General features: G+C 45.8%; 1 protein-coding gene across 1 annotated transcript in view; it reads left to right on the top strand.

Annotated features, from left to right (window-relative positions):
- IPO11 (importin 11) overlaps positions 1-17,202 on the top strand; it is a 294,514-nt gene that overhangs the window by 142,863 nt on the left and 134,449 nt on the right. Inside the window, exon 23 of the mRNA XM_067568644.1 lies at positions 12,739-12,818. Coding sequence (XP_067424745.1) covers positions 12,739-12,818 — 80 coding nt within the window. The remainder of the gene's footprint in view (positions 1-12,738; positions 12,819-17,202) is intronic.

The raw sequence follows: 17,202 nt of genomic DNA, 5'->3' as shown, positions 1-17,202 counted from the left end.
GTTCAGATTTTGTTTCTTGTTAAAAAACCATACATTGTACCAAAATTTGTTTTATTTGTTACATGTGGAATGCTTATAACTTGCTTATCTAGCTTAGGAATATTTTTAAAGAATAGTGTTAAAGTAGAAGGAATTTTAGGAAAGAGGAAGGTGAAGGAAGGAATTTAGCTACCTAATCTATGTAGTTTATTTTAACCTATGATTGATCCACTTTCTGCCCAAATAGAGTTCTGTCAAAAATAAAAGGAGATTGGTTCCAACCACCCCTCAATTTTCTTAGGACTGGATGTATAGTGCATTCAGTGGCCTTGATGCTTTCCTTGCTGCTTTTTTTCCTGCATTTTGGGGATTATTTTTGTATATTGTAAACTAGATTATTGATTAGTCAGCTTTTCTTAATTTAAAAAAAGTGGAGCAAGGGTGCCCTTATGGCACAATTATTAGTAATATTCACAACGATTGGATGGCTGTCTCTAAGCTCAAAGGATGGGAGAGATTCTTCAGGTTCAGTCAACTAAATCTGGCAGTGTGTAAACCCAGCATCAACTTTGAAGGCCTGGTCAGAAGTGGCTTTATGCTTTACAGAAATGGTACAAAGTTGCCTGGATCTGTCCAGGTTGACCAGGTCTGGTGCCAAGAATCCATCACCACTGATTGATGAAGAACTGTTTACCAAACTGGCTGTTTTCTAGGGCAAAATACTGGGGTTTGTGAGAGTGTTTTATGGATTTATTGCTTTTAAAAGCTTTGTAATGTTTATATATGCCTTTGCAGTGCAAAATAAAGGCTCTTAAACTTGTAAAAACGTGGCTGCTAAACCAGTCCTAATAGATTAAATCCAGTCAATGGACATGACAGTTCTCTCTTCGAGAGTTGCTCATATGCATTCCAATATAGGTGAGTGCGCGCCCTGTGCACGAGTCTGCGGAAGCTTTTTTGCCCTAGCAACCCCGGCGGTCGGCCCCGGCGCCCCCTGGAGTGGCGCGCGTATAGCACGGCGCGGGCCCCCAGTTCCTTCTTTCCGCCCGTGACGGTCAGTGGAACGCCTGCCCCTTGCCTTCTCGCAAGTAGCAACCTCTCATCTTGTAGATAAGTTTTCTTGTTTTTTCTTAGTTAGCATAGTCATTAGTGTTGTTAGATAGAGATAGTGTAAATAGTTAGCCCTTAGGGGCTCGTCCCTAGGAGCCATGCCGGGCTCCACGGGGTTCAAGTCTTGTGCGGCCTGTTCCAAGGTGTTCTCTGCCAGCGACCCGCATGATCGCTGCCTTAGATGCCTTGGTGAACAACACCGTAAAGATAAGTGCCGCATTTGCAAGTAATTTAAACCCCGCACTCAAAAGGACAGAGATGCTCGCCTCCGGGCGATCCTGATGGAGTCAGCACTGCGTCCCGACTCGGAGCCCTCCAGATCACCAACGGCACCGAGCATCTCATCGGTGCGCAGCGCTCCTTCGGCACCGACATCGGCACCATCGGTACCGCACAAGACGGCACCGAAAAAGAAAAAACGGCAGGTGGCCGTAACTATGGACTCCCCCCTGCGACCGGTACAGCAGGGGGTGATACAGGAGATGCCCCAGCCATGTGCCGTTGAGGCTGTCCCGGCACCGGCATCTCCTCGTAGGGAGCCTCCCCCGACCCCAGGGGGTGAGGGAGCGCCCCTACAAGGACCGTCGACGCCGGAGGCGTTTGCAGCAGCACGAGCCCTCATGGCCTTGCCTACGCCTCCGTCCCCCCCTTGGCCGAGGGTCTCGGGGACAGCGTCTCGGGGTAAGCCCGCGCTGGGCTACCCCGGTGGGCGGAGGAGACGGGACTCGGTGTCTCCCCCCAGACGGTCGGGGAGAGGGAGAGCAACATCCTCCCCTCCCAGCTCCGACCATGAGTCGTCGAGCTCCTCCAAGTCATGGCACCAGGCATGCTCTGGAGGTTCCCGCGAGAGCTCCGTCTCCAAAATAAGATCTTCGGAGCCACGGCACCGGTCACCACTGCGGGGAAAGATCCGGTCAAAAGAGACACGGCACCGCTCCCGCTCATCTTCCGGCTCCCGGCACCAACCATCACCAGTGCCAGGCGACTCGGTGCCGGCAAAAGATCGTCGCTCCCGATCCTTGGAGCACAGTCCGGTGCGGATCCCGGTGCCCCAGATACAAATCCGGCATCAGTCCAGATCCCCGGCTGCGCACAGAGACAGGCGCCAATCCCGCTCGGCCAATGGGCGGCGGGACGTACCAACACGCCGGGCTCGGTCACAGTCTCGGACTCCGAGCCCGTCCCGCCCTTCGGCACGGGAGGTTCCTGCATTGAGCCAGCATCACCCTCCGGCACCGAGGGCACGGTACCGCCATACGCGATCCAGATCAGTTAGTCCGGTACAGTCGGCGGCACCGAGGAGGGCATCGGTACACCACCGACGCTCTCAGTCCCCGGTACCCAGTGACAGCCCTCGGTACCGATATAGATCGCGGTCGCCAACGCATTCTCCGACGCGACGTATGGTACCGAGGGAGGACACAGCACCTCGTCGGCATTCTGAACCAAGAGAGGGGCATTACCGCCGACGCTCAAGGTCTCTCTCAGGCAGCCCAGTGCAGCATTATCGGCACCGAAGGGTCTCTCAACCCCGTTCCCGCAGCCCGACACGAGCCCTGGCACCGGGCATCTCGGCACCGGGGATCTCTCCGGTACCGCATGTTAGCCCGGAGAGATGACGTTCACGGAGTCCCAGGGGCCATACCGGGAAACATCGCCGCAAGACTCGGAGGTACTCATCTTCCTCCAGCGGCTCTCCATCACGCCGGCACAGCAAGCGCCGCCATCGCTCCCCCTCGTCGCGCAGCCCATCTCCAGCTAAAGGGCAGCGCAAAAGGAGCCGGAGATCTTCAAGCTCGGCCCGCACGAGTATGGCGCCATACCCGGCACCGGGCCCGGTACCGACATGGGGGCAAGGCCCATGGCAATGGCCTTATTGGCGACCCTGGCCGCCACAGACAGTACAGGGGACAGGGTCACTCCCCTCATCATCAAAGCCTCAACCTCCTCCTCCACCTAAGAGCCCGCAAGGGGATGACCAGTCGTCGGATTATGAGTCCTACCCTATGGAGGGGCCCTCCACGGGTCCCCTACTGCAGTCCTCCTCCTCTTCTCCACCTGATACAACATCCAGGGACCAGAGGACCCCGCTGCCTGATTTTAAGGCTCACCAAGAGCTCCTGAAAAGGCTGGCAGAAAACATAAAAATTGACCTTAAGGAGCTCTCGGAGGAGGAGGACCCCATATTTGGCATTCCGGCCTCTGCGGGCCCTTCTAGAGTAGCGCTCCCAGTACATGACCGGGTACTGAAACTGGTCAAGCCTATTTGGGAGACTCCCGCCTCGGTAGCTCCCACATCAAAAACGGCGGAGCGGAAATACTATGTCCCGCAGCAAGGGTTCGAGTACCTGTATAACCACCCAGCCCCGGGCACGCTGGTAGTGGATGCCGTTAATCAGCGAGAACGGCAAGGTGCCCAGGCTAATACTCCCAAAAACAAAGAGTATAAAAAATTAGACCTTTTTTGGGAGGAAGGTGTACTCGACCGCTGCTCTCCAGCTCCGCATAGCCAATCACCAGGCTCTTTTGGGGCGTTATAATCTAAATCTCTGGTCATCTCTCCAGAGATTTACATCGGCCCTACCTCAAGACCTTGCACTGGATTTTACCACCTTGCTCCAGGCAGGGTCAACTGTTGGAGGAGCTACGCTGCAGTCTGCCAGCGACGCTACAGATGCGGCGGGCAGAGCCATGGCTTCCGGCATAGCCATGCGCCGATCGTCCTGGCTACAATCCTCAGGCCTCTCAACCGAGGTACAGCAGGCAATTCAAGATCTGCCCTTTGACGGCACAGGCCTGTTCTCAGACAAGACGGACAGTAAACTACACGCTCTGAAGGACTCGAGGGCCACCCTGAGGTCATTGGGCCTGTATGTACCTCAAGCCACGAGACGCCAGGGCAAACAACAGCCTCAGAGACAGCAGCAGACCGCTCCTAGGTTACCCCCCCGTCCATCACAACCCAGGAGAGGTCGGGACCAGTTCAGACAAACCAACCGCCGAGACCGCCCAGGCCCTGCCAAAGGCTCCCAATCAGGGCCACGTAAAAACAATAAGCGCCCTTTTTGATGGGACGCTCGAGAGCGGCACCTCTGCCATTCCCACGGCCCTCGTAGCCGATCAGGATTACACCCTGCCCTTCAGAGACAGGCTTCGGCCTTTCCTTCGAGAGTGGCAGGGCATAACCTCAGACCGCTGGGTGCTAAGTGTGGTGCGGAGAGGTTACGCCTTGCAGCTTTCGGCTTTCCCACCAGATTCCCCCCCTACCCCGTCCCTCTTCAGGGACCCCTCTCACGAGCAACTCCTCCTCCAGGAGGTCCTCTCCCTGCTCCGCCTAGGGGCAGTAGAGGAAGTCCCACCTACGGAAAGGGGCAGGGGGTTTTATTCCCGGTATTTCCTTATCCCCAAGGCAAAGGGAGGCCTCTGGCCTATTCTGGACCTTCGCCGTCTCAACAAGTTCATCAGGCGGCTCAAGTTCCACATGGTCTCCCTAGCCTCCATCATTCCCACACTAGATCCAGGGGATTGGTATGCTGCTCTCGACTTAAAAGATGCATATTTTCATGTCTCTATCCTCCCTGGCCACAGACGTTTCCTACGGTTCATGGTAGCTGGTGGCCACTACCAGTTTTCAGCCTTCCCCTTTGGCCTTTCCTCAGCCCCCAGGGTTTTCATCAAGTGCATAGCGGTGGTAGCAGCCTACCTGCGGCGCAGAGGGGTTCAAATCTTCCCCTACTTAGACGATTGGTTACTTCGGGGGAAGTCCAGGAATCATGTGGCAAACAGCTTAGCCCTGACGTGCGCAACATGCAACAGATTGGGGCTGCTCATAAACGAGCAGAAATCCACGCTGACCCCAGTACAGCGCATAGAATTTATTGGAGCCACCCTAGACACAGTGCAGGCCAGGGCCTTCCTCCCACAACCTCGATTCCAAACCATGACTGCCATCATTTCCGAGTTACAGAGATCCCCCACGACGACAGCCAGGCACTGCCTCCAGCTGTTGGGGCACGTGGCGGCATGTACATATGTGGTGAGGCTAGCTCGCCTCAGACTCAGGCCCCTTCAGGGGTGGTTAGCCTCAGTTTATGCCCCAACCAGACACACTCTGAGCAAGGTAGTCACTGTCCCGTCCCAGGTCCTAGCGTCCCTGAACTGGTGGACAGATCCGAGACAGATAATGGAAGGAGTCCCATTTGCAGACATTGTCCCCTCTGTAACACTGATCACAGATGCTTCCGACATTGGTTGGGGGGCCCACATGACCCATGCCCTCAGTACACAAGGTCGATGGTCAATACAGGAAAGAATGCTCCACATAAACATTCGAGAGCTCCGTGCAGTACTTCTAGCCTGCAAGGTTTTTCTCCGCTTTCTGAGGGGAAGGGTGGTGCAAGTCCTCACAGAGAACACCGCAACGATGTTTTACATCAACAGACAAGGGGGAGCACGCTCTTCGGCCTTGTGCCACGAGGCGATGCAGCTATGGGACCTTGCGGTGAGGTACGACTTTCATCTGGTTGCCTCTCACCTCCCAGGGGTGAGGAACGACAAGGCGGACTGCCTCAGCAGGTCGTTCTTACCCCGCCACGAATGGTCACTCCATGGGGAGGTAACAGCGTTTCTCTTCCACAAGTGGGGAGTTCCCCATCTGGACCTCTTTGCCACGTTACAGAACAAGAAATGCCCACTATTCTGCTCCCTGTGCGGGCGCGAGCGGAAGTCCATTTCGGACGCGTTCCTGATACATTGGTCGGGGCCGCTACTGTATGCTTTTCCCCCGATCCCACTGCTTCCCAAGGTCCTCTTGAAAATCAAGAGAGACGGCGGATATCATACTGATCGCACCGGCATGGCCGAGGCAGCACTGGTACAGTATGCTGCTCGACCTCTCCATCGCCACACCGATCCCGCTCCCGAGACGCTACGATCTCCTCTCCCAGGACCAGGGTCGCCTGCTGCATCCAGACCTGGATTCCCTCCACCTGACGGCATGGAGGCTCCATGGTTAACAGAGGGAGAAAGAGCTTGTTCGGAGCAAGTCCAGCGCATCCTGTTGGGAAGCAGGAAACCTTCCACCCAGGTTGTATACCGCGCAAAGTGGAAACGTTTCAGTTGCTGGGCGCAGTCACGTGGCATCTTGCCGCTGGACTCCACCATCCAGGCCATTCTAGACTACCTACTACACCTAAAATGGCAGGGCCTAGCCCTGGCCTCCCTGAGGGTACATCTGGTGGCCATCTCGGCCTTCCATTGCCCAGTGGAGGGGAGGTCTATCTTCTCGCACCCAATGTCCGTCAGGTTTCTCAAGGGCATAGAGAGGCTGTTCCCACAGGTTCGTGAACCATTACCTCTCTGGGACTTAAATTTATTCCTCACTATTCTCACAGGTTTCCCCTTCGAGTCCATGGCTACTTGCCCACTCCTGGTCCTGTCATGGAAGGTAGCCTTCCTGGTAGCCATTACATCGGCTAGGAGGGTCTCCGAGTTAAGAGCTTTGACAACAGACCCTCCTTACACGGTCTTCTATAAGGATAAAGTACGACTGAGACCGCACCCGGCCTTCCTGCCTAAGGTGGTGTCCCAGTTTCATTATAACCAGGATATCTTCCTCCCTGTGTTTTTTCCCAAACCACACGGATCGGAGGAGGAGCGGAGATGGCAGTCATTGGACGTCAGGCGAGCCTTAGCTTTCTACATAGACCGGACGAGGCCGTTCCGGAAGTCCACGCAACTCTTTGTCGCAGTCGCGGACCGCATGAAGGGCTCACCTGTCTCCACACAGTGCATCTCCTCCTGGATCACCACCTGCATCCGCACCTGTTATGAGATGGCAAAGGTACCACTCCCGGGACCGGTTACTGCACACTCAACCAGAGCCCAAGCCACCTCGGCGGCCTTCCTGGAGCGAGTGCCCCTGCAAGATATCTGCAGAGCAGCTACCTGGTCATCGGTCCATACCTTCACCTCCCATTACGCCATCGTACAACAGGCAAGAGAGGACGCAGCAGTAGGCAGAGCCGTGCTGAGAAGGGCTTCTCGCAACTGACTCCTTCCCACCACCAAAGGTATGGCTATATAATCACCTATTTTGGAATGCATATGAGCAACTCTCGAAGAGAGAAAACAGGGTTACTTACCAGTAACTGTTGTTCTTCGAGATGTGTTGCTCATATCCATTCCAAACCCACCCTCCGTCCCCTCTGTCGGAGTTGGCAGAAAGAAGGGACTGGGCGCCCGCGCGGTCGGCAGCACCCTATATGCCGTGCTATACGTGCGCCACTCCAGGGGGCGCCGGGGCCGACCGCCGGGGTTGCTAGGGCAAAAAAGCTTCCGCAGACTCGTGCACGGGGCGCGCACTCACCTATATTGGAATGGATATGAGCAACACATCTCGAAGAACAACAGTTACTGGTAAGTAACCTTGTTTTTCCTTCAGTAGAATATAAAAATTGAAACGTTTAGTGCATTAGAAAAAACATGGTCTTTCCTCAAACATAATTTTTCAGTGAAAATCAAATATTTAAATTTTTTATTATGGACTTGCTCCTTAGATGGTATGGTTGGATTTAATGGTTCCTGCAGTGTGGCACTGTAGCACTAATGCAGAGTTGGTACATGTGACTAAGGGCTGGACCATTTCCTGTTTTTAATTAATCTTGTTTTTTTGTTGATTACTACTGTATGGGTAATTTATGGCAGACATCTTTAAAGAGTAGAAAACCATGTAAACTATAATTAGTGGGGTTGCAGGATAAAGAGTCTTGGTCAAGAGGCAATGGACAAATACGTCCTCTTCCAGTGAGCTTTGCTGCAGTCAGGCTGCAGAAGGTGAACACGAGAGAAGTCTAAGGACCAAGATGGGGTGAGATTTGGGAGGTGTGATGTTCCCCTCTGCAATCTGGACTGGTGAATCACTTTGTCACCCCAATGCCCCACTCCCCCCCAATCTCCCACTGGAGCCTGTCTTACTCTCCTTTGCTATGTGAACTGCCACTTCTGGGCAGAGCACGCACAGCTTCCAGCAAGCAAGTTGTACACAACTCAGTGAGTTCGTACCTCTAGCCAGCCACTCATGGGATTATGCAATGATATGATCCCAGGCAATACTCCCAGTTCCAGGTGCAACCCTAGGAACTGCTGTCTTGTTCACTGTAGCCCACTGAACACCGCAAGCTCATATATTTGTCAGTTTATCAAAGAACTTGATATGCACCAGCCTTGTCACTTCAAAATGGAGTCTCTAACACACCTTAAATTGATTGTGCTGCTTTTAATAAAACAAACAAATTTAATAAGTATAGAAAGATTGTAAATGGTTATAAGTCAGAGGAAAACAAGTCAGATTTGATCAATAAAAGGCAAATTGCATTCTAAACTAAGCTTAACACTTTCAGCAACCTCACAAATGCAGATGATTCTCACCAGAGGCTGGCTGGTTGGCCACCAGCCAAGCCCTCCCCTGGTGATCAGCACTTCAATTGCTTGGTGGTATTTGCAGATGGAGGTGGAAGAAAGAGAGAACAGCAAAATGTCTCTTTTTTAAAATGTCCCTTCTCCCCTCTGAGGGCTTCACCCCCTCCATAAGGGTCAGGTGATAAACAATGTCTGTGTATGATTCCCTCCATGCCATGAGTCATAGAGGGCCTTTGTGGATTTGTTTGCTGACTTTTAGGCCACTCCTTTATTCCTAGAAGAGCTGGCTTTGTGAGGTGCGAATTGCTCCTCAGCTCTGTAGAGTTTTGCCTAGCTCTGTCTCAAGCCATGAGACACACATTTGGGAATATTACATAGTGAAGCCTCATAACCATACCCATGACATTGGAACAAACATATTACTGTAACAGTAATGTTCAGTATGCCTTGAGCATTCCCAGAAACATCTGACATGACATACTTTGCATTAAACAACACACAATTACGCTAAAAGGATGATCATGGAGGGGTGCAGTGTGTCACAGTAAGGTGTTGGCCACAGTACATCTGTACAACACTGGGTTGTAAATTATCTGGATCTCCCATAGTTAGAGTCTGGCTTGGCCAGTGCTTGGATGAGAGAACTCTAGGAATTGGCACTGTGGCAGGACTAAGTAAACGTAAACCATCCCTGATAAGTGTTTGTCCAACCTGTTTTTAAAATCCTCCAACAATAAGTATTCCACAACCTCCCTTGGAAGCCTATTCCTGAGCTCAACTACCCTTATAGTTAGAAAGTTTTTCCTAATATCTAACCTAAATCTCCCTTGCTGCAGATTAAGATAATTACTTCTTGTCCTACCTTCAGTAGATATGGAGAGCAATTGATCACAGTCCTCTTTATAACTGTCCTTAACGTATATGAAGACTGTTATCAGGTCCTCCTTCAGTCGTCTTTTCTCAAGACGAAACAAGCCCTGTTTTTTTTTAACCTTTCCTCATAGGTCAGGTTTTCTAAATCTTTAATCATTTTTGTTGATGTCCTCTGGACTCTTTCCAGTTTGTCCACATCTTTCCTAAAGTGTGGTGCCCAGAACTGGACACAGTACTGCAGCTGAGGCCTCACCATGCTGAGTTGAGTGGGACAGTTGCTTCCCATGTCTTTTGTACATCACTGCTGTTAATACACCCTAGAATAATATTAGTGTTTTTTCTCAGCTGCATCACCTTGTTGACACATCGTCAATTTGTGGTCTACTGTAACCCCCAGATCCTTATCAGCAGTACTACCACCGAGCCAGTTATTTCCCATTTTGTAGTTGTGCATTTGATTTTTCCTTCCTATGTGAAGTACTTTGCATTTGGCTTTACTGAATTTCAGCTTGTTGAATTCAGACTAATTGTCCAATTCAGCAAAATTATTTTGAACTCTAATCCTCTCTTCCAGGATGGTTGCAACCTCTCCTTGCTTGGCACCATTTGCAAATTTTATAAGCATATTCTCCACTCCATTATCCAAGTCATTATGAAAATATTGAATAGTACTGCACTGAGGACTGACCCCTGTGAACCGCGCTAGATGCACCCGCCCAGTTTGACAGCAAACTATTGGTAACTACTCTTTGAGCACAGTTTCTCAATTTACCCTAATTTCATCTAGACCACATCTTCCTTGTTTGCTTATGAGAATGTCATGTGAGACTGTCTCAAAGTCTTATTAAACTCAAGATATTATCACATCTACTGTTTCTTCCCAATCCATTAGGGCAGTAAACCTGTCAAAGGAGGAAATAAGGTTGGTTTGGCATGATTTGACCTTGACAAATCCATGCTAGCTCTTCTCCGAGTGCTTACAAATTGATTTTTTTTTTTAATAGTTTGTTCCAGTATCTTTCCAGGTGTCAAAGTTAGGCTGACTGGTCTATAATTCCCTGAATCCTCTTTGTTCCCCCTTTTAAAAATATGTACTATATTTGCCCGTCTCCAGTCTTTTGGGATCTCACCCATCCTCCAGTATTCTTCCAGGGTAATTGCTAACAATTCCAAGATTTTTCAGCTAGTTCCTTAAGACCCCCCGTTAAATTTCATTCAGACTTGCTATTCTTTAAACTGTTCTTTCTTGATTTGGCTTGCATTCCTTCCCCCTAATTGTTACTACCAATATCTTGTCACCATTAACCTCCTGAATGAAGACTAAAGCAAAATAGACATTGAACACCTCAGCTTTCTTAATGTCATCAGTTATTAGCTCTCCTTCCTTGCTAAGTAGAGGACCTACACTTTCCTTAGTATTTCTCTTGCTCCTAATGTATCTAAAGAACCTCTTTTTATTGCCTTTCATTTCTTTTGCTAGGTGTAACTGCTTTTGTGCCTCAAGCTTGATCTACACTAGCAGTTTATTTTGGTATAAATATGTTGCTCAGGGATGTGGAAAATCCTAACTCCTGGACAGCGCTGTGTCAACGGAAGGGCTTTTCCCGTTCACATAATTACAGCCTTTCAGGGAGGTGAATTACCTATACTGACGGGAGAAGCTCTCCTGTGGGTGTGGGTAATATCGTCTCTTGAAGTGCTACAGCAGTGCAATTGTGCCGCTGCAACCTTTTAAGAGTAGACAAGTCCTCAGCCTTTCTGAATTTGTTCCTACATGCTGGTAGTATTCTTGTGCACTGCTCCTTCGCAATATGTCCATTTTTCCACTTATTGTAGGATTCCTTGTTGATTTTCATGTAATTTTTTGCACTTCAGGAAGTCCTGGCTCTCAGATGAAATTTAAAATTAAATCCTTAACACAATAAAGACTTGGATCAAGATTTTCAAAAATAAGTGTATAAAGTTAGGCTCCTAAGCCCTTATTTAGATGCCTTAAAAAGTCACTTGAGTTTCCAAAGTGCTGAGCAGTAGTTCCAATTGGATTTAAGATTTTAACTTTAGGCACCCATTATTTAAAAATCCTGACCTTTAATATGTATAAATATCTTTTTTGTCATGCTAGTATGTTTTCCTTCAGTAAAGATGTAAAGGAGTGATGTAAATAGAATTAAAGATACTTCATGCAGAATATACATCTGGTTATCTATTAAGAAGTGTGTTGATAGAGATCAGTAGATTTATTGCAGAGTTTTGTGCTTGCTTTGATTAATGACTACATATGAAAACGTTGCCTATAAATTGCATTGCAGTCCTGTTAAGTTGTGTATTTGACAATGTTCAAAGTGTACAAGCACTTGCCCTTTTTTCCTCTGATTCCTAAATCACCAGCAATCCTTCAAGTATCTCTGTACCTCCAAAACCATTTGTTGTTTCCTCCTATGATTTTCCCGAGACACACTGTTCGCCCTTCTAGCTACCAAACATTCCTGCCAGTGTACTTGACCTCTATTTCTAGCTGCACTTTTACAGTCCAGAAAAATAACCATTTTTAGTTGCCTAGCCTCTCCTACATTGCATAGGGATATTTGTAAATAGGTTATACATAGGTCTACTTTAATGAGTAATACCAATGCATGGTCAAAAGCAATCAGCTAGATTTTTCTTATTTCCTTTACATTGTGATTCATAGTAATATTTTTGCATTGTTTGAATAGGTCTTTTAAGAGTGATTACTTTTTTAACATTTAACAGTTCCCTAAAGGCAAAAAAACATAAGTAAAAGTGGGTGTTCAGTTTTATTTTTAAATCATATGGACCTAAAATGTTCTTTTAAAACTTAATTTGAATTCAATCTGAAAACACTACACTGATCTGCTCTAAACATAACAACTTTGCTCTGCTCCCTCTCCCGTCTCATCTCTCCACCTCCATGTTAATGTTATAATTTCAGTCATGGTGAGTGAAAGGAGACATCTAAATCATCTAGATTTGGATATTAAAGCAGTCAGCATTGTCCTTAAGTCTTGAAGATATAGCAAAAGAACCTGTCGGGTAACGCATTTGGTATGAAGAATAGGCTTCCTTCATATGTATCTGAAATTGCTTCAAAGGTGGTGATATTGTTTCTGATGCACAACGCAGCATACTCAACACTGAAATCTCTCAGTTATCTGTACCATGGGAGGTGGTGATCAGATTACATAAATCAGAACAGGCAAATCTGGTCTTCATTTCATTTCAAATATGACACAAAAGTAAATATGACTAATTGTTTAAAAAATGAATTGTTTCAGCTAAATCCTTGTAAAAATAGTTTGTTGGCAAACTCATTGAATCATCTGATGCTTATTTTTGCAGAGCTAAGTTCAGAAAACCTCAGAACCTGCTTTAAGATCATCAATGCTTATATTTTTTTATCATCTTCTGAATTTCTACAGGTATGTGGAAAAATGAAATTACTATTTCGTGAAGCTTTGTATTCATCATTTCATTTTGATTGTTACTAATGTATTGTGCCAAAAGACACTTTTTTCCTTTTTCCCATATCAGGACAGGTTTATTGTATCAAAAATATTATTTTGCAATAATAAGTGAGTCATTGCACAATGTGGGCTTTCAGTAAAATAATGCAGTTAAAGATTCTGTTTTCTAGGAGTATACAATATCCTATTAATCATAGTTAGAACTTAAAATATCCATTGAAACACGCTCAGTGGGGAACAACAAATAGTTTGATAGCTGTTCCCCAAAAGAGCTTACAATTTAAATAGGCAAGACAGACCAAGTGAGAAAGTTGGTAGTATTCTCATTTTATAGATGGGGAACTGACACAGAGATTAAGGGTCAGATTTGTGAAGATATTGAAATCAATGGGAGCTAAGTGCCTAAATACCTTTGAAAATCTGCACCTAAATGACTTGCCCAAAGTGTCTTAGGAATTCTGTGGCAGAGATGGGATTTGAACCCAGATCATCTGATTCCATGTGCAGAGTCTTAATCATAAAACGATCCTTTTCGATCTCTTTATTTGTTGTGCCTCCTTTCTTATTCCATTTTGGTTGTAGTTCAGAGATTGAATGCCCCTTCTGTTGGATGTCTCTTCCACTCCCATTTTGTTTTTAATTTATATGTGGGTTGTCAAGAATATCCTATGTAATGCTCAGCTCTGCAGAAGTTGAATTAATTTATCCAGAATCAACTAGGGCTTATGGGGGAGGGGGAGAGGGGGCGGGGAGGAAGGAAGTTGTCATTTTAATAAAATTGACTACATTAGGTTGGCTTTCTAGTCAGCCATTCTATATCACCTGTAATTGGTTATTGCTTGAGTAGCATAGAATCTCTTATTTCACTGTAACTGACACAATCTGAACTGTCACCTTTTAGGCTGTTTTTAACTGTGAGGGAAGGAAGACAGACTTGTTTATTAGACCATCCCCTAAGTCTTTCTGTTTTCACAAGAAGAAAGATGTAAAATACAGAAGCTGGTGTAGAGAAAAGTTGGGCTTGTGCATCATTTTATCTAAATTTATTCCTGTACTTTGATAAAGCTTAATTTGGGACTTAGATTGCTTAGTATATAGTTATTACTAAAGTAAGGTGTATATTGAGCCTATAATTTTAATTTCTTTAATAAACAGAAAAGTCAATTGTAAAGTGAACATTATGGCAGACTAAACTATGTTCCATAGTAAACTATGGAGAGTTCAGTTTGAATGGATTTTACTTCTGTACCCAGTCATTTGATTCAAAATTTAATCTCTCACATTTCGAATGGAGAAATTTATGATTATATAAATATATTTTAAATTGTTGACTTATAGTCTCTCAGGAATGTAACATTTAGAGGGACTGGTTTTTATTGAAAACATAAGTCAAAGGTATTTTTTTCCTAAAATTTGGCTATAGAATTAATATTTTTTCCTATTTGATTTCCATGATAATGTTTGGTAAAGCAAGTGTTTAACAGGAAATGCAATTATTGAATTCTTACTTTCTGGACAGTACTAATTGTTTCATTCTTTGATTAACAATAACATTATTTGTGTTAAGTATAGAATTCAAATATTTTTTCCTTTTTGTATGGGATAGGATTCTTGTAAAAGAGACTAGTGGTGAAAATCTGTCGAATGCACTTTTAAAGGAGAAAGATATTTTACACATCTTCAATTAAGAAACATTTTGAGTGCCCTCAAGATTCTTCTTAAAATTATGTTACAAATGCTGTCACTGGAAAAATATCTTATTCCTATCCAGGTTTTGCTAACTACACTTCTTAGTACAATAACTAAAATTCCAGGAAATCATCAGTGAAACCAACATTGTCTTCCAGTCATCTCCCATCCACTCCCATCCAAATATTGTAATACCCAAATACACACTTCTCAGTTGTTCCACAGATGACTTTCTTTCAATTTCATAATATAGCCAACCACAATGCACATATGTGCTTCCTCATAATCACAATCAAATGCATCACTTTAACACTCATTTCAGCTAAATTAAGATATGTTATATGTAGAACTATGTACAGCATTAAATTCTATGCATTTGTAAATGTGTAAGTATGAAATTAGTGTTAAGACTGTGTTTGCAGAGGTTCTGAGTATCCACAGTTCCCAGTTGAAAGTCAGTTCTCAACATTTTTCAAAATCAAGATTTTTTTTCAAGTTGGGTAGCAACTTTGGCACTGTTTCAATTTTTTTTATTATAAGGCACTTATGAAAGGTAAGTAAATAAGAGGGATCTCCTGGAACCCAGCTGAAGGGAGAAAAAGAGATATAACACTGAGAACTAGATAATCTACAGAATGGAAGAAACTATAAGTAGGTGACTGATGGAATGGGAATTGAGACTGGAGGAATGGAATAGTATAGGAAGGAAAGAGACTGCAGATTCAAAAGGGATGCTGAATTGGGGTGAGGAGGGAGAGCTGTAGAGGAAAAAGTCAGAAGATAAAACGAACAGTAAACAAAAGAAAAGACATGGAAAGAAAATCCTTAGAGCTAAAAGGAGAAAATGAAAGGACAAAGATGAAGAAAAGGAAAAACAAATAAAGACACAACTTTGATTACTTAAAAAAATGCATATTGTCATCCACTCTTTGGGTTTATGTTCAATGCCAACCAAATAATATTTCAGAACAGCTGCATTCTACACTATCTGAAGATTCCAACTAGAAGTAAAAGATTTCAAGTTTATCAATCTGCCTTTACCAGGTATTAGTCCAAATTCTAAGCTTTGGTACACTGCTAATACGAATCAACTGATAGTGGCAGAATTGTACATACTTAAGAATTTTAGAGGAGCTGCATGTAGTCCACCCACACTACAGTTGAGTGGACCATTATTCTTCATTAGTGAGGGAATGAATGGGTCTCCAAACTGGAGGGATTTTTTTTATTCCTCCCTTAGAAAAGGCAAGCTGCCAACAGTTTTCAAACAAGCTGTGGTCAGACATTTGCCTGCCACAGGGTCTACTCACCACTAGGGCACCTTCTCCTGACTGCTCTGGGGACCAGCTCTTTCCAGGTGCTGTGCCTTCCTCTGGTGGTCCCTCAACCTGTCTCTGCAACTCCAGGTGCTCCTTCTTCATGACTTGGCCCTAAAGCGAGGTCACTGGTACTCCCCTTCCAGAGTAACAGAGTCTTTCAGGGCAAACCATCCCAGATAGTCTACTGTATACTGCCTCGCCTGTGCCACATCCCCAGTGGCTGGTAGTGGAAGCTGAGCCCGCCCTCTACTCCAGGTTCCAGCTCAGACCCTGGCTTCAGCAGTCAAGGTTCAGACTATCATATTCCTTTCTGCTTTTCCCTAAGGATTTCCTACCTTTCTGGCTCTCTCTGCTCTCTGGGTTTGTCAGCCCAAATTCTCTCCTCCCAGGGAGTGACTGCTGACTACTTCCCTGCAACCTCTATAGCCCCAAATGCACTTCCCTTCTCCCAGGGAGTGACTGCAGATCACTTCCCTGCAACCCCAAGCTGCTCTCAGCTACTGGAATTTATGCAGGTCCTGCCTGTTCTGTCCAGCTGAACCTCGTCTAATTAATCCCTGCTCCCTGGCTACTTCTGCAGATGCAGCCTGGGGAGTTAAGGTGGCTAGCTGGGCCAGTTATCCTCTCCTGGGCTTCTGGGGGAGGCGTTATCCCATCACATTGCCCAGGAAATCAATTGTGGACATTATAGTCTGTTGTCAAATCTCTCTTTTCTGGAAAAGATCATTGAGAAGGTTATTGCCAACATATGGCACTCTCAGGTTCTTTGGACCTCATCTACTCAGGTTTGACCACCCTATAACACAGAAAGGGTGCTTATAGGTGGGCTGACCATCTCAGGGCAATGGATAGAGGCCAGGCTGCCACTGTGGTCTGGGTGGTCATATGATATTGCTGACTTGACTACAAGACTTTTCAGAGCAGATGAATCAAATTAAAATAGTTCCACTTGTTTCTCTCAATACTATCTCTGATACTAGTTAGGTTTGACCGTTGTTCCTTTCTGAAAGTTTTCATTTATATATTCCAGGATTAATCTGATCAGTTCTTCTGTTCAGTAATAGACATGTTTATATATGAGGCAATATGGATTACAGTGTTTTCAGCAGTGTTTGAAAAATGTATCTGGCTCCTACTAGCCCTTGGACTAGGTCTATAGGCCAGCATGAAAAATACATGTAGTGTCACACCACCTGTAATTTAAAGGAATAAAGTGAGTGACATTTTGTACTGTATTTAATTGAAGCATATTGCCAAATCAACTTCATATTTTTCTATTTAATGTATCTCGATTTTCATTTTTCCTCCTTATTTATTATTACTGTAATAAG

The sequence above is a fragment of the Emydura macquarii genome, unplaced genomic scaffold, assembly GCF_026122565.2.
Source record: "Emydura macquarii macquarii isolate MOO-44397 ecotype Brisbane River unplaced genomic scaffold, CSIRO-AGI_Emac_v2 contig_2897, whole genome shotgun sequence".
NCBI lineage: Eukaryota > Metazoa > Chordata > Testudines > Chelidae > Emydura > Emydura macquarii.
The sequence above is the reverse complement of the archived record's forward strand: the minus strand, read 5'-3'. Positions and strand labels throughout refer to the sequence as shown.